The sequence below is a fragment of the Merops nubicus genome, unplaced genomic scaffold (genome assembly GCF_000691845.1).
Source record: "Merops nubicus isolate BGI_N331 unplaced genomic scaffold, ASM69184v1 scaffold20044, whole genome shotgun sequence".
NCBI lineage: Eukaryota > Metazoa > Chordata > Aves > Coraciiformes > Meropidae > Merops > Merops nubicus.
Window position 1 is genome coordinate 1 of NW_008606536.1, and position 21,933 is coordinate 21,933.

Sequence of the window (21,933 nt, forward strand, 5' to 3'; positions counted from 1 at the left end):
ATAAATATATTTATATTTATAGAGTTAGGTAAAGCTGTTTTTATTCTGATCTGATTTCTATATAAAATTCAACTAGTCTCTGATTTTAAAAGATAGTGAAAACAAAAAGAATAGTTTTATTTCACTGCTCTTCACAACCCATTAGAAATAACTTTCCCATGTTTCCTAATACACAACTATGATGCTAAATTAATTTAACAGGCACAAGTTGCAATAAGATGATGAAATCACAACAGATAATTGTTCATGCCAGCTCTCTATCCAGGCTAAAGGATAGTGCTTCTATTAGTGGTCAATAGTGAAAGCTCAGGAGAAAAATGTAAAAACAGGGTAAACATGAAACTGTAGTTCTTTCAGAAATTGGCAGTTTGGGTCCTCCCCAAGCAAAGATTTCATTCAGACTATTTGTTTTTCACAGCCACCTATGTTACTGGCAGCTTATGAGATTTATTACACAGTCTAAATGGATGTGTCTCGTTTGAGCTATTCTAATTTTCACACGATTTCCCATGTTTCATCTGTCTTTCTTGAATACTGTGATGAGTACAGTGTAAAGAGCCTCAAGAAGAGTTTGTGATGTTATAAAAGGATATGAAAAGCTTGTTCATGTGAAAGCAAAGATTTCTGAGTAAATCTTAAGGATACTGTCAACTTGAAGAGTAGTCAGTTAGAATCTGTCATAAATTGAAGCAAAAGACACTTAATCCTGGTTTGTCAATTGTAATTTTAGAATCTGATTTTACCTTTTAAAAACAAACAAAAAAGAGTTCTCTCTTCTCATAATAAAACTGTGTAAATGATGGGGGAAATTCTGTATATAAAGCAAACCTCACAAACCAGAGAAATATTTTAAATCTGTGCCATTTACAGTAAACTGATGGCTATAATTTTTGTTTAGCTGAAAGCATATTTTACCGTGATTGTAATTTTTTTTTTCCCATTTAAAATAGATTCCAGTCACTCTAGGAGCTATCACTAAAATATGTCACATATAAATTTAAAGGTACATGATTATGTCAAAATTTCCAAGTTCTTCCTATAGGTACATGAAAATTGCGATAATTTTGTTTTCTATTTTTCTTTTCCATTTTTTTTTTTCTGTTCTTCAGTTGTACTTCCTCTTCTCCATAAATATTGTGAGCTTTTTTGTTGTATCACTAGAACTGAAACAACAGACCTATATTCTGAAAGTTCTGAAAATAAGGGAAAATACTGATTCAAAAGGGGACTTCTGTAAGACATTTTGGGAAATCAAGTAGATTTTTTAAAATTTATTAATAGTGAAAGTCTTTTAAATGATATTTACAGGCATCTGACTATCCAGTTGTACTGTCTTTGGAGAACCACTGCAGCCCTGAGCAACAGGAAGTAATGGCAGAGCATTTAGAAAATATTCTAGGTGAAAAACTTCTTACTTCAACACTTGGTGAAACAGTGGTGACCCAGCTACCATCTCCTGAGGTAATAACATTGTATTTTTCTCTGTGAAAAATAGGGGGGGGAAAAAAAATCTATTTTTTTTTTTTTTTTTAATATTCTAAAACTGAATTTAGGAAGCTACTCATCTTGTGCCTGAAATAAACTTTAGGTGGTAACAAAAAATAATTAGCAACACGATATAACCCCACAACAAAAGATAAAGAAATGAAAAAAGCAAACATTAACCTTTCAGATTAATATGGAAATTTTTCTTTGAAGGAAAAATAGTATAATATTGAAATGTGTATTTATTAAAAGCTGACATACCAACATTTTTGTAAAGCCTTAGATTCTACAGTTCATAATAATCTAACCTCTGGTGCTTTATCTTATTTTTATTCAGTTTAATTTTATATTCAAATACAGTTAAGTAAGGTTTGTGGGTTGAGTTTATTTTACATGGCAGCTGTAGTTATGTGTCTTGTTGATTTGAATCATACTTAACACTGAGTAGACCTGCATATCAAAAACTCAGTAGTGACACTGAAAGTACTCTGATTTTTTTAAAGTAAACTATTACTTAATATGAATTAAGGTGTCATGGTGTGATTCATCTACAGAAGTCCTGTGTTGGAGACATGGTAGTCTAAGCACAGAAAAGAACATCTGCCTTTAAAGAGGGTATATATGAGTGTTATGCAAACACTGGATTAATTTAATTTTGGAAATTTCAAGTTACTGAAATATTGCATTTTAATGAATAACTTCAAAGTTTCTGTTGACCTGAAAAGTAAAAATTTTGAGGTTAAACTGAATGTTTCTCTCCACTCTTCTCCTCTCTTCCCTTCCTTTTTTCTGAAATGAGGCTTCCAGTGTTTTAGTTTTAAAAGAAGAAACAAAGTATAAATTTGTAAACAACATTATGCTTTGAACCAAAATTTTAAAAGCTTCACTTTAAACATTATAGTATATCTGTTTCCTGGCAGTTTGTTTTTTTGTTTCTTAGATTGAAAGAATTTCCCAAAATTTAAACACATTTTTGAAATTGAAACCTTAATTTACATTTTTTTTAATAACAATGTTGATGGAAGTATTTAATCAAGTTCTATTACTGCAAAAGCATTCTTTCTTTTTCAGTGTGTTCCTCCCTAGGGCAACGTTTCTCAGCTGGTGTCTTGAGACCCCTGGGATATAAAATCAGAAAAGGCAATTAGATGGGTGTTGAAAATTTCATTGCAAACTAAAACAAATAAATTCCTATTGTTCCAGTCTTTGCACATAATTTTCTTTCAAGGACAAAGGATTTTTTTTTTTTTTAAATCTCTTGTAACACAAATATACGCATATATACAAAGCAGTTATTTAGACTTGTCACTGCTACCAGTGATGTATCAGATCTATTTTATACCTTTTTTCTTAGAGTAATTGAAAAAGGAACAATGCAAATGAAAAGTGTGGGGAGGAAACACTGTCATTAGGAAAGATAACACACAAAGTGATTCATTTTTGTAAAGGAACTGTCATAGAAAACCATTTTTGTGTGTCCAAAAAAAATTTGACATTGCACGAAGTATTGCCATACTACAAATAGAGTGGTAAGCTTTACTTTTGACAAGCATCTGTTTGAAGAACCACTTTTGGTCCATGTTCAGAAGGGTTTTAGTAGTATTATATCCTTAAAGCTTGGGAACTTGTGTATATTGAGGGCCTGGGTAAATTCATTATAATTTGAGTGAGTCAGGTGATGAACTGCTTTAACTTATGCTTAAGCCTGCTTTATTTAAGCAGTTGAAAAGAGATATTATAGAACTATAAATGATGAATTTAAAATACTGCTCATGAGAAGGATTCTCAGTGTATAAAAAAAATAGTTGTCACCTATGTCATTTACTGTTCCACACTCTTCAAGATGGAGCCAGAATCGGGAAGAAGTTATTGCATCTGATATGATTCTGTTAGAACCCAACAGATAAAGCCACCCCAGGAAGAAAATTGCATCCAAAGTGTTAGCATCAATAATGGAGTAAAGGCACTGTTCTTTAGACATGACAGTCTTCTGATCTCTAATATAAATCTAATAAGATATACAAAGTATCAGAACAATTAAAGTTCATTGTAGTTGCTCAGATATGAGATTGGTTGAACAGAATGGTGCATTCATTGGCATGGCTCAAGTGCAGCAAATACACTTGCTTAGAGGCTGATATGACTGATAGCCTGATAACCTATTCTGAAAAAAATTGCTACCAATAATGCACTCAAAGGAATTTCTGTACCTGTCTACATGAGGACTTTTCTTGCAAAATTCTCATCAGGTAACTATCTAACTATATTACATTCGTCTGACACAACAGGGAAAGCTTTGAAATCAGTTTCCTCTTTCAAAACTTTCCTATGTAACTCACCTGTATTTATGTGTCAACCTGTATCTTTCATTAAATATTGAAATAAAAAAAAAGTAAAAAAGAATTAGAAAATATAGCAAAACCCAACATTTTTAAAAAGAAATTGACATATACTCTAATTCAGCCTATTAACATGTCTTAAATTTTCTTTGTAGAGTTCTGCTCAGCATGGTTTCAGTTCACAGTTCACTTTCAGTGATTTGTGTTATCTATTGTTGGAGTCTACTTCAGACTAAGAAAAAAGGCAAATTTTTTCTTGGGAAAAAAAAAGTTTGTCTTACCTCAGGGTATTTACATCTTTGCTAACAGTTCATAAACAGAATTTTAGAAACTGTCTGACTTAAAACATCATGGCCCACTTTTATATGATGACACAAACTACACTTTTTTTTACCTAAAGCAAATTTACATATAGGACACAAAAATACATCCATATAAATGTTTTCCTTTGCTTGTATACCAGGTCTTTTTTATTAGCTTGTAGAACTGAATCTTACCTTTGAATAACAAAACAGAAGACCAAAAGTGGATAGACTTGCTTTTAAAAAATGGGAAATGAAAATGTAAAGGAGAATTCAGAACTCTTTAAAAATAAGAGTAGCATTACTCCTATTAAAACTCTTCTAAAAATATCACAGGAAAAAAATGAGTACATCAAGAAGAAATGAAGGAAATGTTAGAGGGCATCCTTATTCTGAATCACCAGTGCAGAGACTAATCAAATTTAACTCTAGCATGGCAATGATAGATATTAAACATGGATATCTCATTCCACTGGCACATTGAGAAACTACTAATACAAGATCTGAAGTGATAAGGGGATTATCAGCAATGGAGATTGCAACGTAAATAAATGGAATGTCTATTTCTTTGCCTATGGCTCTAGTTTCTCTTATAAAGCTTTGGTTTTATATATATATTTCTATCATCCATGCTTTTCATGTTTACTGAATGTGTACCTTAAAAGACAATAATTCAATTATCTTTTATTCAATGTGTAAGTATTTGTTCCTTGTTTCTGTAACATTCCCAGCAGTACAGACTTCCTTTTCTCTAGTGTGCATGAAACTTAAGGAACATTTTTGTGTATTACTTTATCTAAGGACCTAAGTAAGTCCTGTCACTAACTGTTACAGCTACTGCACTGTTCCTGTGAACAGAGGAATTGACAAATGTCTGCCACCTAATAGCTGTTTTACTGTGAATATTGTCTCATAAATCTAAGTGAAATTTATACTCACAGGATTCAGGTGCATAGATGAAAGCCATCTTATCAGAAATCATAACCTTTAATGAATTTATTCCCTGCAATCTATACTATGGAAGTTGAAACATGCCCATTTAAAACCAGAGAAACTGCTTAGGCAACAAATTACCAAACTCTCTTAATTTCCCTGATTAGGTAAAGTCAGCATGTATAATGACATAACATCAATAATTTTAGTTTGGTACACCAGACAGATGTGCACAAACATACTAATAAAGTAGGATAACAAATTTCCAGGAGCTGCACATTTAGCTAAAAAAAATGTTCAAATTAATATCAGATAAGTGGCTCTAGGTCTATATATAGAAATGAATTCACACATGGCAAAAAAAGTAAATGTCCTGTGTCTTACCTGACCACCACCCCTGACATTTACTTAATTTTCTATCTTAATCTTACAGTGTCAGCATCTGTGTATCTATATGGTGAAGAGTCCTTTTTTCCTCTCATGGGGTTAAATATTCACATTCTGTTGTGTACTTGATCTCCAGATTCTGTTTGTTTCAATTTCTTTTGACTTCTGCCTGACTGGTATCTATAGTCACTTCTTTATGTTGCCTCACTCCATTATAATTAAGAAACAGCTTTGAATGTGAGTTAAACAATATCTAGATATGAAAACCTACAATTAATCCATACACAGTTCTAGTTACTAATGTTTACCCTCTTTTCTACAGGCATTAAAATTCAAAATTCTGATAAAAAATAAAAAAGTTGGAACAATTGAGGAAGGTATGCTCAGGAGAGGTCTTGACAGTCATGGTGAGACAGGAGATATTTCTGATTTTGAAAATATGTCTGATGATGATGAGACTGATGAAAAATCTTCTCCTCACCCAAAGAGTGCTCCCTCAAAGAGTACTCCCTCAAAAAGGAAAAGGGATTATAGTCCTTCAAGCCCACCTCGGAAAAAGGCAAAGGTAACTTTTGTTGCAGTTGAATTTAGAAAATGCACAGATGTATGCCAGCTTTTTTTTTTTTTTTTCCTTTTTAAATGAAGGAGTAAATTATCTTAAAGTAGAGGCTAAATTTGATAAATTTAATATATTTTGAAATAAGTTGTTTTAGCTCAAGGCTCCAGAGTTTTCCTGATTCTTACAAGACACTCCAAGCTGGAATATATTTTAGTGTCCAATGAAAAAGCAACTGTTCCTTCTGCTTCCACCCTATACTCTGCCTCCATTTTTCACTTTCAAGTCTTGTGCTTGTCCCAGGTGCTCAATACCACAATAGATCTAAGATAAAGTTTCCCAATTCCTTTGTTGGTCTCAAGGCCCTCCTGGAGCCATGAATGATGAATACTCATAGCACTCCCTGATGATGAAGGACAGTGAACTGTTTCTTTCACCAGATGACCAGTCTACCTTGGAGATTTTGAATCACAGAACCACTTTGGTTGGAAAAGACTTTTAATATCATTGGGTCCAACCATTAACCTGATGCTACCAAGTCCACTGCTAAACCATATCTCCTAGCACCACATCTACACAGCTTTTAAACACATCCAAGGATGATGACTCAACTATCTCCCTGGGCAGCCTGTTCCAATGCCTGACAACCCTCTCACTGAAAAAAATTCTTCCTAATGTCCAGTTTAAACCTTGCCTAGTGCAGCCTGAAGCCATTTCCTCTTGTTCTATTACTAGCTACTTGTGAGAAGAGACCAGTGCCTACCTCTCCATAAAGTCCTTTCAGGTAACTGTAGAGTGCAATAAGGTCTCCCCTCAGCCTCCTTTTCTTCAGACTAAATAGCCCCAGTTGCCTCAGCTGCTCTTCAGAAGAGCATGAAGAGTTTCCATTCCCCAGTTTGCTTCTGTTCTGACTATATGCATTAAATTAGATGTAGAGTTCTGGTTGCCCTAAAACATTTTTAAGCACTTATAATAGGAAAAGAATTTTACATTTGTGATGTAGAGACTTAACATTAAATACTATTTCTGAAAGAGAGTGTAAAAAATTGGTGTAATCTTTTTGATAGTCAAATTGAGCTTCATAATTTTTTATGAGTAGTAATTCTCTGCCATGGAAACCTGTTTCTCCATCAGGGTTCAAACTGCTTTACTCAATTTTTTTTTAAGCAGAAGCACCCAGTATCCAATCACTTTTGCACATCATGCTCTGATTTTCTGAATGCAAATAGGCTGGCAATGCTCCTCAGGGCTCAGTGTTTTTGCTGAAAGGCAGTTTTTCTTCCTCTGTGTCCCTTGTCTCTAACTGATTTGAAGGTCAAGATCTTTGCTTCTTTCTTTTTCCATCTGATAAAGAGAGACAGTAAGGAAAAATTCTAAGGAAGGATGGAGTCATCTTTGAACAAGGAAAGACAATTTTCTATATAATAGAGTCACATATATCTGTAACATCATGTTACAGACCAAAACATCTACCAAATGCATCAGGGTCAACAGGAGCAACAACAGATGCCTGGTCATGTTTCACAGGCAAAAGAGGAAATGGCTTCTGGCATCCCACTCTATGAGAGTGGAGCATTTATTCTGAAGTCCCACTCTCTTGCTCTATTGAGGGGTGGGAGAGCATTTGAATCCACACCAGAATACCCTACAATACTGTTGGCTTCAGCTGTGTCACTGCTTTCCAGATCCAGAGAGCTGTAATATTCAGGAATTCTGTGACAGTAGACTCTTACTCATCCTCATAGGACATAGCCTTAGAATAATTAATTCACCCAAACATAGTGATTGCCTGCTCATGGCTTTTAAACTATTATTAGGTCAGATGATAATTTGCCCTCAAAAGATTTGGTGGAATGTAAATATTATTAGCACCATCAGCTCTTTGCTGTCTATTACCACTAATTAGCTACAAGTTCATGCTAAATAAATGAACAGGCCACATAGTACCTCAGTGTAAGAGATAAGACCCTGGTTAAATTTTAGTCACTTCAATGTACAACAGCCTTTACATTTGCTTGCTTTGGTAATGGTTCAAGAGCAGCAAAGACTTTGGCCAAAGAGCTTTCCATTTTAATTAAGAAAATTAAAGCTTTTCTAACTTCAGAGTAACACTTGGAAGAATACACCTGTGATTGATTTGCTTGGCATAGTGAAATATTCTCACATTGTTCTACATTTTGCAGTTGAGTTTGTGCTATTGATGTATAGATTGTCCTGCTCTTTTTTTTAATTTTTTTTTTAAAATTTTTCCTCCAAGTATTCCTACCAGTATACTTTTTCTACTATTTTATGTATTAGGATTATGAAGTTTTAAATATATTTAAAATGAGTAATGTTAAGAGTCATGACAAATGGTGTAAATTTACATATCATTCTCAGAAGCAGCAAAATTACAAAGCTGTCCTACAGAACATTGTGCTAGAAAACACTGGAAACATCTCTCCTTTCATCCTATAATTGCTATGATGAACACAGAGACAATAACCTTAATACCCCCTGACTGGATCAACTCTCACTATCAAAAGTCATGTCTTATGCTCCAATATTGATAAACTGTGACACATTTTCCCATGCTTTATACAGCCAAAATGATAATTTCTTCTGAATTGTTAATAATAATAATGAAATACATGCTATCGTGATTTATTTTTCCATTTTTTTATATTATGATTATTAGAAGAAGAAGACAAAAATAGCCCTTGCGCTGTCAGACCTTGTGATCTATACCAAATCTCAGAAGTTTATGACCTTTGACTATTCCCTAGCTAATCAGAAGTGCTATGAAAACAATTCAATTGGAGAGGTTCGAGCACGGAAATTTGTAAAACATTCAGGTAATTTCTTTTGAATTAATCAGATAAAAGTTACAAGGTTACTCTGGTTCACAGCCTATGCATTGGAAGAGCTAAAAGTTTATTAAACACATGCTGTCCAATTTTATTTGGTTGGTTTTATAACACTGTTTTGGAAATATCTTGTAATTTGCACTGCATTTTTATATCTGAGTTGGTTTTGTAAGGAAAATTGAAATCCAGCTTTGTTTTAATTTCTTGTAGTTTTATGAGAACAAATATTAACATTACATACAAAATGTGCAAATACCTTTTGATTCATTGTGTTCCACATCAAATAATTTAGAAGTTGCCATCAATACTTGCAAACGTGTGGACTAGATTTCACTCCCCATATATGGTCTGTAGTAGTCGCTAGAGTTGGGCATACAGGACCCTTGGCTTTGATGGTAACTGCAGATAAGATAATCTGCATTGGCAGAATGAATAAGCCCCATAGAAAGCAGTTTGCTCCATTGGACCAGATTGTTCACACCAGCAAAGCTGGGTTATTCAGAACTCATTCTGTGTTGGAGCATCTCCATTTGGTGCAACCAACACAATGCAGCCTCTGCTGTTCTAATTCCAGCTGTCTGCCAACAGCCTTATGGGAGTGTTAAGAACAGTGATTGCTGCCCTTTCAGAATGAACTCTGCCACAGGACCATTCATTCAGGGCCAGCCCAGCTGCCATGCACCATTTTGTGGAGATGATTCAATGCTTGGTTAGGTGAATAGTGCTGAACAATATCAAAACAAGAAGGCATTTGCCAGCTGTCCATACTCAAGAGTCCTTGCTGTTTCCTCTAGCAATCTAGTGAGCATAAAAGTAGGCCTATTAAAGAGAAAAAAAAAAAAAAAAAAAAGAAGCAAGGATCAGAGTGGTGACCCTGGAAGTGTAGAGCTTTCTATTTAATTACTAAAAGGGAATAGTGTAGATAGAAATCACCTGAAGTTTTCTGTATCTGAGTAGTTTATGCCTTTGTTGGAGGGAATACTTCTAGGAGGAAGAAAATCATTTGAATAGTTAACTGAAGATTGTAAAGAAACCAATGAAGTGTATTTCAGAAATGTGCTGTTCACTGGTCTTGAGGTTATTAAATCATTTTATTTAAATCTCAAAACAACAATCAAGCTACAATCATTTTGGGATGATTATTTCTCTATTGATCTATTCAAGAATGAGTGAGCTTTTTGATCAATTTCCTGGTTTGTGCCTTTTAATTTTCTGTGAGAACACAGTGGGCTTTAGTGTAAAAATCATGTTTACCTCACAAAGATGTGAAGAAACAGATTATTTCCACAAAGGAATGATTCTTGGTTATTGAACTTTTAACAAAAGATTGTGCTATACACATCAGATTCAAACATATAGAAAATAGTAAGGTTTTAAAATAGTGGTTTAACCATATCTTTTTTTGGCCCATATATTAATGTTAATGTGCATTCAAATGTCCTAAAATAGAAATACATTGATAAGATATACTCATTGTGTAAAACAAAAATAAAGTTGTTGGATCAGTTTATTATTATATGTTACTATTATTTATTCAAGTAAGATGTCTTTACTAATAAATTTTGTCTTATCAGAGTTTTGTCATTCTGGTTTCCAGCTAGAGCATTTGTTTTACATACTTCAAGATTCATTACAAGAATCTACCCCAAAGGAACAAGAGCAACCTCTTCAAATTATAATCCTCAAGAGTTTTGGAATGTGGGATGTCAAATGGGTATGTATGTTTGCAGAGACTGTTGCATTCCTGCCTTTGCAGAGACTACAGAGATTCAAGAGGTTTTTCTTCCTACAGTATTTTTTGTGTTATGTAAGTTACATATTTTCTCTCAGTAGCATCACTGCCATTTTGTGTTATCTAAACTTCTCCTTTAGTCTACATAACCTGGTAACTTTCATCCTGGAATCCAGGAATTATGGTAGGTAATAAATAAGGGGAATATTATTTCCATCTGCTTACTTATGTAATCAGTTACAGTTAGGCCCTGACTAATTATAAATAACACTTTCTGTTGAGTTTCTCTATCTTGTCCCAAATATCCCAGTTTATTATGGTTCATTAATTTCTTGACCATTTTTTCCCTGTTGGATAGTAAGAAAACCACTAGTAAGAACAATACAGCATTTTTGAGGTTTGAACTCTATTTTCTATTACCCCTAGCCCTAAGACTTCTCAAAGCATGATTTTATCTTATGAAACAGTGTAGCTAAAGCACATATATAAACAGCTTTCAGTAGCTAAAACAGAATTTTGGTGGTGTGTTTTTTTATTTTTTTTCTTTCATATATTATCTCTTTTTTTAATTAATAATTTGATTATATTTAGCCATGGGTATCTGTAAGGAGACTCTAAATGATAATTTATATTTTACTGCCTGTTTGTTTGGGCTGAAATTATGTTGACTATGCTACCTTAGGTTTTGAGGTAAAAGCAAGCATGCTATGCATTAAGCACTGTATTGCCAGGGAAAAAAAAAAATAGTTTCCAATACACCTTTCAAGAAAATGAAAATAGGTTACATTCTTTTGCCTACTGTATTAATCAAATTTCATAACCTCCATGCTTATTTGTCGGCTGTGGCTAAAGTATAAATAGAGCACGTTTATAAAAGAAAATGGGAATAGTTGCTGCCTTTTTTTTTCTTTCTCTCTTTTATTATTTCTCTTTCAAAAAAAATAAAAAGTCTTTCTCAGCTGCAGTCTAACACTCTTTATAGCTGCTATGTAGTTAGCAAAGGATCAGAAGCAGTTGCCTATTTAGCTAAAGGTGGAAACTGTTGGAATGTAATTGCATTTGCTTTTTCCTAAGGTTGCGCTATAGCATTGAGTTGGATGAGATGATGGAACAAGGTAAATCTGTGTGATTCAGGGATTTTTACACAGCAGTGGAAGCCTCGTCTGAAGGATCTGTGGGGTTTCAGTCATTCTGTGCAACTGGAGTGGTGCAGATCCAAGTGATGTGGACACAACATTTAATATCAGTGCCAAATATTCCCAGATTATGAGATGCTCCTGCAAAGAAGCACTCAAATACTCCTGGTCAACAGAATATCCAGGTACAGCTGCTGGGAGTCTTCAGTGACTGGATAGGTGCAACCTAAGTTTAGAATCCACATTTCCTGTGGAAACCATGTTAGTTCCCTGAGCAATGAAATAGCAATACCTTCTGTTTCTCTTCACTTCAAGATTTTATTTTGAAATTGTTAAAAATAAGCATGACTTCTGTACTCAGCAGACTGGAAAACCTCTCATCTGTAAGCACTTTCCTCTTTTAATGTCTTTAGAGGTAATCTTGCCTTCATCTTTTGTTCTTCAGTTTTAAAGATTCTCAGCTACCGAATATTTTTCTGTGTCAGTCTGCTACACCTTCTTCAACCTTAGTGAAGTAGGTGACAGTGTTTTCTGCATCCACATATATATTCTGTCTTTTATTCTGGTTCTGTACCAAGGCCACTGAGGGATCCTGTGGGGTGAGCAGGGCAGTTTGCAGTAGGCTCCCAGTTTTGAGAGGTGAAAGGTATAGTCTTACCTTGTTATATTGTACGACACATGCTCATACAGAGATGGGCACAGATTTCTCGTTGCCTGTAGGGCCCTGGAGCTCATGTGCACCCTTGCTCAAGGCTTCCTTTTGCACCTGTTTTCTTTCTTAGCTCCCAAAATATCTGCTTTTTTGAGTTACCTTCTCAGAAACGTTAATAACAGTGTGCTATTTCAAACAAATTGTGCACATCCATATTATTTATTGCTTAATCCTCTGATGTATCCCCAGCTACTCTCCTACAGTTATAGAACTTAGAAAGAGCATCATGACTCAGCTTTCACTGAGATTGCTCTTTGCACACCTGTGGATACGACCACAGTGTTGGAGGACAGCCCCAAGCCTAGATTTCTTACCACTTGCTGTTCCCACCCTGAGCTATGTCATGCTGCCAGTGCCAAATGTTGAGTAATGTGAGAAACAATGACTATGGAGATTGCATGAATTTTGCCACTCAGTGCTGGCTGTTCCATGAAAGAACAGAAATGTTCTCAGATCCTCCCCTGCCAAATTCTGTCCTTGGTATAAATTCTGCTTCTCATCCTGTTGTATTGAGGTATAGTTTTACAACTATGGCAGGAGTGAAAAAATTGCTGGTTAGTATAAATTTTGTTATTTTCTGTGTCATTATAAATATTTATTTCTAGTACGGATTGGGACTTGGATTAGGCTATTGCTGGAATTATCTCACTATTATCATACCGTTTGAAATTGGGTTGATTGTATCCTATCTTTGTGGCTGACCCTCATTTAACCTGATGCCATGCTCTTGCTCCATTATTTACCTGAGGTGGTGCAGTCTCTGTATATAATCTGTATTGCTTTTAAAAACGAGTAAGTTTGTCTCATGCTTACAGGAAGCACTGGCCAGAAGTCCTTAATCTAAAATCGAATTAATTTCTCAGGCTTATCATAATGCAGTTTACTAGTTTTCTTTCTAGGCTGTAGTTCTCCACATTGACCACTGAAAAGAACATCTATTTGTTAGACCTCAAAGTCTTTCAAAAAGACTACATTGACTGTTGACTCAGAATATAATTTAACGAACAGTCAGGCGAAATATTAGTATACAAAACGTATGATTTTTGCTGTATACGAGCTTTGGGCCCCTTTCTGGAAGAATTAAAAATATGCAGGAAGTGGCTAGATCTGCCCTCTTGGTCACATCATTTGCATCTTCCTTTAAGAAACATTTTTCTCATGGGAATATGCTGTTTATAAGTAATTCTCCACACATATTATTTCCAAGCCATGTCAGATCTATTCTTGATTCTCTAATCTGTTTTAGATAACTGTTTGGCAGAAATATAACTGTGCTTCAAAATGCAACTCCCAAAGCTCCACTCAGTGAATCTTCTGCTGATGTCCTTCCACTGATATAACACAGCTTTTTAAATTTTTTTGTCTGACCTGTGTCCATATAGCCCACACCCCCTCCCATCTCCTCGTGTTTAGGCACAGAAGTAATCCCTCCAGATTCCTTCTACTACTTTCCTAAAAATGTTCATGGGCCTCTCAGATTTCTCCTGTCACCTATTCCTCTTCCCCAACTCCTCTCATTTTCCTTGCACTTGCCAGCTTACCCTTCTCACTTACCTTTAAGTTTCTTTAACATCCATGACTGTTCTGGCCAGGTAAGGAAAATGTATTAGTTTTCATTCAAACCTACACACAATACTCCCTGCCAGGCCTCCACATCATGTAAATGATGAGAATGGAGTTATTCCTTCACTTCTCTTAGTGGTAGAGCCAAAACTGCTCCCTTCTGTGCCTTGCCAGCAATTTTCTCTAAATTGATTGGAACGTATTAACTGGGAGCAGCTTGGCACTCATCTGAAGCAGGAAGAAATGGTCCAATGGGCTCAAGATTTGTTGGGGCTGAGGACAAGAATTATGTAATTGTGTAAACCTAATTTCCAGAGGAAGGCAAGTTAAAAACCACAGTAAAAAGTACAAAGTTTCCACAAAATTGCTTTTGGATATCACTGTGCACTCAGAGTCCATTCTCTGAAAATTGAGACGCGTAAGAACAGGATGGGCTTTGTGAACAAAGAGGTCTTATGGAGAAAAATACCAACAGTAACTTTTTATAGTCTGGGAAAATTAGTATGCCTCCTGTGTACAACTGCAGTGTGGCACTGGAAAGAACTGGTTTGGCATATCCATATCTCCTTTTTATTTAGTAAGTAAGATGGAATGTAAAGATTTATATAGGGAAAATCAGAACTGTTATTAAAATAAACAAATGCCAGTTTTATTATATTGACTGTGGAAAACAAAGAAAAAAAACCCAAAGAAACCGAAGGAAAACCTCAGAGAAAATGAAAATAGAAAGACTTAAATATCCTTCTGAATAAATCATTATCCATGTATCAAAACAACCTACAGGAATGACTAAATCAGGTCATAAGTTATATGAGAGAGCCATGCTGTGGCAGGTACAAAATTTTTTTTAGAAGAGGCTATATAGAGCATATGTTTTCCAGAGCAATCGTAAAAATTTATATGCTACTGTGAAAGTTGTGCTACTTGTATGATAGATTTTTTTTTTTTTACTGTAGGTTTTGTTTTGGCCTGTGACATCAAAATGCAGCTTGGCAATTTTGTCATATTTGTTTTGTGGCTAAATCTAGTGTGCAATAACATCACAAAGATAATACATAAAAAGATGAATGATAAAGAGTTCTCTGTCTAGTTCTGATTTTAACCTCTGAAGCTATCTAAGGGAAAGAAACTCATGTATTTAGATCTTGATATCCCTTACCTGTGCAACTTATAAAGACTGCCAAGTCTGACATTGCTTGGGTTCTAAATGAATGAAAACATCAAGAAGAGGCAGACTATGGAAAGCCTCATAAAGGAAAGGGGGCACAAGATCACTAATTTACTTTGAAATTTTCAGATCTATGTTTTCTGAGAAAAGGTATTTTCCTTTCTCGTTGTGCAAATACAAAACATGGAGACAACAGGCTGACCATTTTTATTTATTCTTTTTTTAATGAACACTATGTTTCATTGTAGAATATTTGGATATTCTCACAATCTTATTTAACACTGTACATTTTAGAATATGTGATGGAACACTAAATTTAGTAAAGGAATTTATGAAATAATGAAATTGAATTTAAGGAAAAACAGGCTCTTCTCTTAAAAGGTGGTGCAATACTACACTTTGATAGAGATTTAAGTTGCTTTTCAGCATGATAATCTTTTGCTCTTATTATTTTTACTGGAATTTTTTTTTTATAACACTGCAAAAGTATAAAGCAAGCATTTTCTATAACAAGTTTTTATTCAACAGCTAATGTGAGATCTGAAACAAGCTGAGACTATTCATGACATACAGCTTTGAATTCTTGTTGCTTGAACTACCAGTGAAATTTTGTAGTGACATGCTTTAATGTTTTTACTTTTATGTCTGGTTAGATTAAGCCAAGAAAAGCCCTGGCAGAATGAAATAAGAAGTCATAGAAAAGTGTCTCGTGGTTGGCCACTCCCTCTTGTTGAGGTTTCAAGGGCAGTACTAGTTATCATAGGTCAGCTGCAAGAAAGCAGCAGGGTTTAATATCTACATTATTACAGTCTTCTTATACAGTTTTAACCATCCAAAAATTCATCTTGAGGAAGTAAAAGATAAATCTTGCACAACTGACATAAATCCTACTAAATACTGTTGAGCAGTTTGTTGTGGAAAGATAATAGTAAGATACCAAACAAAAAAAGTGTGTTTATTACTAGCAAAGTCTTGCAGTTGGAAAAAAATCCACAGCTGTAGTAGGCTACCTGGCCATCATGGTTTTAAAAAAGTTTGCTTTACTTCTTCCCAGAAGCTCACAGCCCAATGGGGTTATAATAGCTAATTATATTAGCTATATTAGCTAATAGCTAATAACAGCTATTAGAATTTCAGACTCCAGATCTGTAATCAGGTCTTCCATGATTACTCCCATACTTAAAGCATAGACTCATTTTGGTTATGTTGTCCCTTAAACTTCATTGATTAGATCCTTACTAGCTATGGTAGAGCAGTTAATTTATGTGTAGACATCTACTAGTTATGGGGGACTATACGACCCAACTATATGAAGCTTATCTAAATATATTCTCCTTTCCTTTGGAATGGCTACAAGGGCTGGGAGGTGTTTTGAAAAAAGGTTTCATGTTTCTTTTACAGGAAAGTCTCTAACTGCCAGGTTTGTGATGAAGGTCTTGGGCTACCCTGGAGCCTGCTTCTTTCTAGGCAGTTTTTTTGGTGTGTGTAATAGATACTGGACTTTCACTTAAAAGCAAAGAAACACAGAAATTTCATCGTCCTTCACTTTTTCAGCTATCTTCGTTAAATCCACAACTGCAGACGACACATAGGATACTAAATAATTTATCTGAAACCTACTCAATTTTAAAGAAAGTAATTAAAAATTTCAGGGACACAATTGCCTCTGGACTCCTTGCTGACCTTGTTCTAAACCCTGTGTTAGAGACCCAGAGTAGAATAGGGAAGAGATGCTGATAATATACACTCTTAGTGTAAGAAGCACTAAGCAAACAGATTAAAAAAAAAATATTTTGCAAAAGTATCTTTCTCAGGTGTGACATAAGAGAAATGACAACCAAAAGAGGCTCATTCTTACACTGAAGTGTAACTTCCAGGCTGACACATTAAAGAGCAAAAACAAATTTGGATTTTAGATTTAACAGTTTATCAGAAATGCTTTAGGTACTTTTCCCATGAGAACCTCACAAGGGAGGATTCCTAATTGAAACCAGTTACAGATATACTTGGACAACTGGATGATTTTTAATCACCTGATATTTTTTTTTTTCCCAGCAGAGCTCCTTGTAATCAAGTAGGAACAATGTCAGGAATTATGAACATTAAAATGACTGAATCCTTAACATTTCTAATGACAATGTCTTTAAAGCAACAGTACTGAATTGGCCAACAGGCAACAAGGACAGACTGACCGCACATGCCGAGCATGATGTGTCAGACAGTTATGTATGTTACTTCTCAGAAGAGCAGTCCCTCTTTCTGTGACAGAATGTCTCACACTGTAAGTCAAATTAAGTTTCTGTAGAATAAGAGCACCCATTTCTAAATTTATGAGTGGTAAGCAAAACCTGAAATTGTGTTTAAGTGCATTAAAATTTGGTGTCTGAATAGCTAAAGCCCCATTTTATTCTGCAAGGAGAAGAAAAAGCTATACAGAGTTTGACCAGATTTTTTTTGGTCAGAAAAAGACGAGAAAGAGTTGATATGCCAAAATTTATACCAACCGGTTAAGTCTGTTGTGTGATCTGAGAAAACCAATCACTCTATACTTTGTCTGGTTGTGGTTTTTTTTGTTTTTGTTTTTTTTTTTTTTTTTTTGTTTTTTTTGTTTTTTTTTGTTTTGTTTTGTTTTTTTCCTGGTGGATGTAAGTGGTTGTTCATAAAGTTTAGGTGATATCTCACCTATTTGTTGGCTTGGCAAGAGGACTAAAGCTGCATAAAGATTAAAAAGACCTCACAAAGAGCAAGGCAAAGGGGCTGCTGAGAACAGTTAAAAGACTGATTTTCAACAGTATGTCCCCAGAGCTCAATTAACAAGCACCCAGAGATGGCAGTGGGGATCAGTGACACGTCAAGACAGGACCAAAAGAGCAAGTAACACTCAGGCTCAGAGCAGGGATAGGAGGCTGCTGTATGCAGGAAGTCTTTCTAGCTTCTCAGGGAGACCCAGAAGAAAAAGGTGTTTAAAAACCATTGTGTTCCACTATATTTATGTGTTACATGTTCTGATCACTTGCTGATGGAGCACATTATCTTCCCTCCATCTTCTGCTAGTGAGTAGGGTTTCCAGGGTACTGTAGCATGCATTTGATTTCTCCTATGCAAACTCCATCAGGCTGTATATTAGATTGAATCGTTTTCAATATACGAAAAGGGAGGTCTTACTGGTACTTGAGGATAGTTAATGTTTGCACAGGGCTTAGGAATTAGTGTTGCATTTATCAGTCAGATGATGATGTTATTATCATATTTGTAGTTTTATAGCATTTGTTTACTACTGACAGATCTTGCTGCTCTGTGCTGCTTCTGTTAAATGAATGCTTGCTTCTGGTATGTGTAACAGGTGACGATTTGTCATCATCTTACAGGTTATCACTCCTTCAAGTGTCTTCAGTTGGTTTCAGTGTAATCTGATGACTGAATAACCTCCCCTTTCATCCTCATTTTGAGTCAACTCATACTCAGCATGCCCTTTATTCAGGCTGTGGATGGAATTTTTTAAAAGCCACCTACATCCCTTTGAAAAAATTAATGTGGACTACCCAGCACACAAGGACTTCTGAAAATACTTCTGTAAATTCAGACAGTGATGGATTGGGTGCAGATGTGACCTGCATGTGAGAAGAAAGGGTAGACAATTCCCACCTGGGAGTGCTAACGTGGAATTAATGCAATGTCTTCAAATCCAATCACATAGATCATAACCAATCACAAAATTCACCAGATCATTAGGATACAGTCCTGTTTTCATGGTATTTCCCAGCCTGTATGGAATTCTGTTCAAATTTTAGATATCTAAGGCAGAGAAGATGTGTTGCAATCATTGTGAGTGACCCGTTCTAAGAACATAGACGGCTGGAAAGAGCTGAGAGGATGACAACAAGACTGATCAAAGGGTTGGATGTGTGATCTATTATATCTCTTTAGATTCAAATGAGTAAAGTAAATCATGGAGATAGGAACATGGCACTGAGTGCTTTTTGCATATGATATTTTCGGAGACTGCATAAAATTCAGACATTTTGAGATGGATTTTAAGTAGTATAAAATGCAATCAAGTAACTAATTTTAAGGAAAATTGGTGACAAACGTGTGCTTTAAATGGAGAATATATATTAAACCTTAGAGTTGTAATATAGCTAATATAACCAGAGAGCAAAGAATAAAAGATATAAAGTGACAGTTTAAAAGTCACAATAAGAATATTAATTGAGAGGCAGCATCACAGACAAAAGACATGTAGTTTTCTTCAATGGCCTTCAAATCAGCCACTTAGAAAACTAAGAACCCCAGTGCTCATTTTGGTTTTCAGAAGCTTTTACTTCCACTCTAAAAATCAATTATGTCTCGAATGGTAGTACTTATGGAAGGTGGGCTGTATTTAAATACTTAGATTGTGGTTAGTTCTGCAATTAGTTGTGGGACTGACTTCAGTTAACTGCTTGTTACACAGAGGTTTGGGATGGATTATACCCTTTGTATTCCTCTGTGCATTATGGATTTTTTCACCTTTTCAGAGCTAAGTTATTTCCTAATTTGCATTTACTATATGAAGTTATTTACGTCTGGGGCCAACAGAGGCAGCCGGGGCACCTTTGCTAATTTGCAAGAAGACCTGAGTATTGAATACCCTGATCTGAAGGAGATCTGGCTGCATGGTTCCAGGAAGACCTGAATCTGTTTCAGATGCAGGAATCACCCTGAGGAATTCCATTGCTCAGGTTGTCCTCCAAGCCCATGTTTTGCTCTACTGTTTTGGTTTTGATGTCAGTGTTAAAAGGCTTTTGGTGCTTAATGGAGGGACCTGAGGAGAAAGTTTAGCTTACACAGTGCTGAACTTCAGGTGCCTGTACTGTCCCATGGAAACCATATGCTATGTACTGTTTAGATGCTTTCAAAGTAAGCATATTTGGCCTTCTTTCCAAGACAAAACAACAGCTTTAAAGGTCTCTTTACACATGCATTAGATTGCTCCTGTTTCATAGAGCAACAGCACAAAGTATTCTATTGATAGTTCTGTTCTTGAATTCGGCAAAACTTAAATGAAACATTGGGTAGAAATTCAATTTTCCCTGCAGAAAGATGTTGCTAAGACCATGCTGCTAGACAATGGAAAACATAGATTTTAGTTTATGAACTTTGCCATTTCTCAATAAATGTGAGGGTTATAACTGCATCTAATTAGAAAGAGAAACTGCATCAGCAGTACACCATTGTCCTGGGTTCAGCTAGGATAGGGTTAATGTTCACAGACAGCTGGGAGGGGCCACAGCAAGGATAAGCATCCAAACCAGCCAATGAGCTATTTGATAACATGCAGACATCATGCCTGCTATGGAAGGGGAGGCCAGCCTGGGGAAGCAGTGCCTGTTTTCAGCGTGTGGCTTCAGTGTGCGGACAGAGCAGGGAAAACATGCCTTACTACTGGTAGCACCTCAAGGTTTATATCACTTACTTTATATATTATTTCATTAGTATTAGTATGATTGTTATTATTGTTGTTTCTTTTCTCTTTGTGTTGTTCTATTAATCTGTCTTTATCTCCATGCACAGTGCTTTGCCTTTTTCTCACGATTATCCTCCCATAACATGGTGGGGGGTGGAGGGTAGGGTGGTAAACACCATCCTAAGAGGCCCCAAGCAGCTATGAACCTTCAAAACAGCTGCAATAGAGTCATGCATCAGAGAGGATATAATACAATATTTCACATTCACTTACCTTAATCGGGTTACAACTTGCCGTACCAGGAAATCAGTAGGTAAATTAAAAGCACTGTTCAGTGTGTTTTCAACTTATTCTAAGACAAAATTAAATTAAGTAAAAATATAGTGTTGATGTTTGAAGATATCAACCCGTAATAACATTGCCCTTCACTTGTGCTGTAAAGGTAATTCTCCTAGTATGATAAAACGTAAAGTATTCTCCTTTGCTTGTTTCTGTTGTTAAATCAGATTTTTCTGCTTAGTAGCCTATGAAGCTTGGGAAATTTAGCAACAGTCTCATTATGTGCAATCATGTAATTTGTTTCATCATGTGGAAGCTGCTATTTGAAGATATGACTGTTCAATTTACCTAATTTCAGTTACATTTTTTAAACCACATATTCTGAAAGTATGGGCTAGGAGTTACCTAGGGACTGAGAGGTCTTGGGTTATTTGTAGGACCTAGGCTTCAAGGGGCCTCAGGTTTGCAGCTCTGTAGCATTCATTGCACTGCTTGAATCAATGTATTAAGATACACCAAGGCTCATATAGCACCACATTTGGGCCAATTTCTGGATGATGTGTTGAGTCGTAAAAAACAAATTATGAATCACTGCCAAAACTGTATACCGAGAGACTACTTACCCTCTTCAGAAAAGGCAGTGGTGTGCAATGGGCAATATGAACATTTTGAAGTCTAATTTCTGTTGTGAAAAGCAAAATAGTTCCTTTGCATATTAACACAGAATCTATGCCTGCATCTACATTAGCATTTAATTCAAAGCAAGAGTGCACGCTGTGTTTGGTGGTTGGTTTTCTTTTATTTTGTTTTTTTTCAGCAAGATTCCCAATTGTTCTTACTGCACGTTCAGTCATGCTGCAAAGCAATCTTAGTTAGCACAGATGGGATCCTTTTCAGATGAAACAGAAGATGCACTCTGGGACCATTTGATGTATTCCAGCCATTAATTGGTATTGAGGTCATGGGACTAGGCTAGAGCTCTTCTGAAGTAACCCTACCAAAAAGATGCGTAGTGCAAACATTAGATCCATAGTAGCAGCTGCTTCACT

The 21,933-nt window shown here is 35.5% G+C and overlaps 1 protein-coding gene across 1 annotated transcript in view; it reads left to right on the forward strand.

The window, feature by feature from the left end:
- Nucleotides 1-1,308: 1,308 nt before the first annotated feature.
- Nucleotides 1,309-21,933, forward strand: part of PLCZ1 (phospholipase C, zeta 1) — a gene marked incomplete at its 5' end in the record, with an annotated part of 29,841 nt that continues 9,216 nt past the window's right edge. Inside the window, 4 exons of the mRNA XM_008939689.1 lie at nucleotides 1,309-1,461; nucleotides 5,769-6,011; nucleotides 8,680-8,836; nucleotides 10,446-10,562. Of these exons, the coding sequence (XP_008937937.1) occupies nucleotides 1,309-1,461; nucleotides 5,769-6,011; nucleotides 8,680-8,836; nucleotides 10,446-10,562 (670 nt within the window). The remainder of the gene's footprint in view (nucleotides 1,462-5,768; nucleotides 6,012-8,679; nucleotides 8,837-10,445; nucleotides 10,563-21,933) is intronic.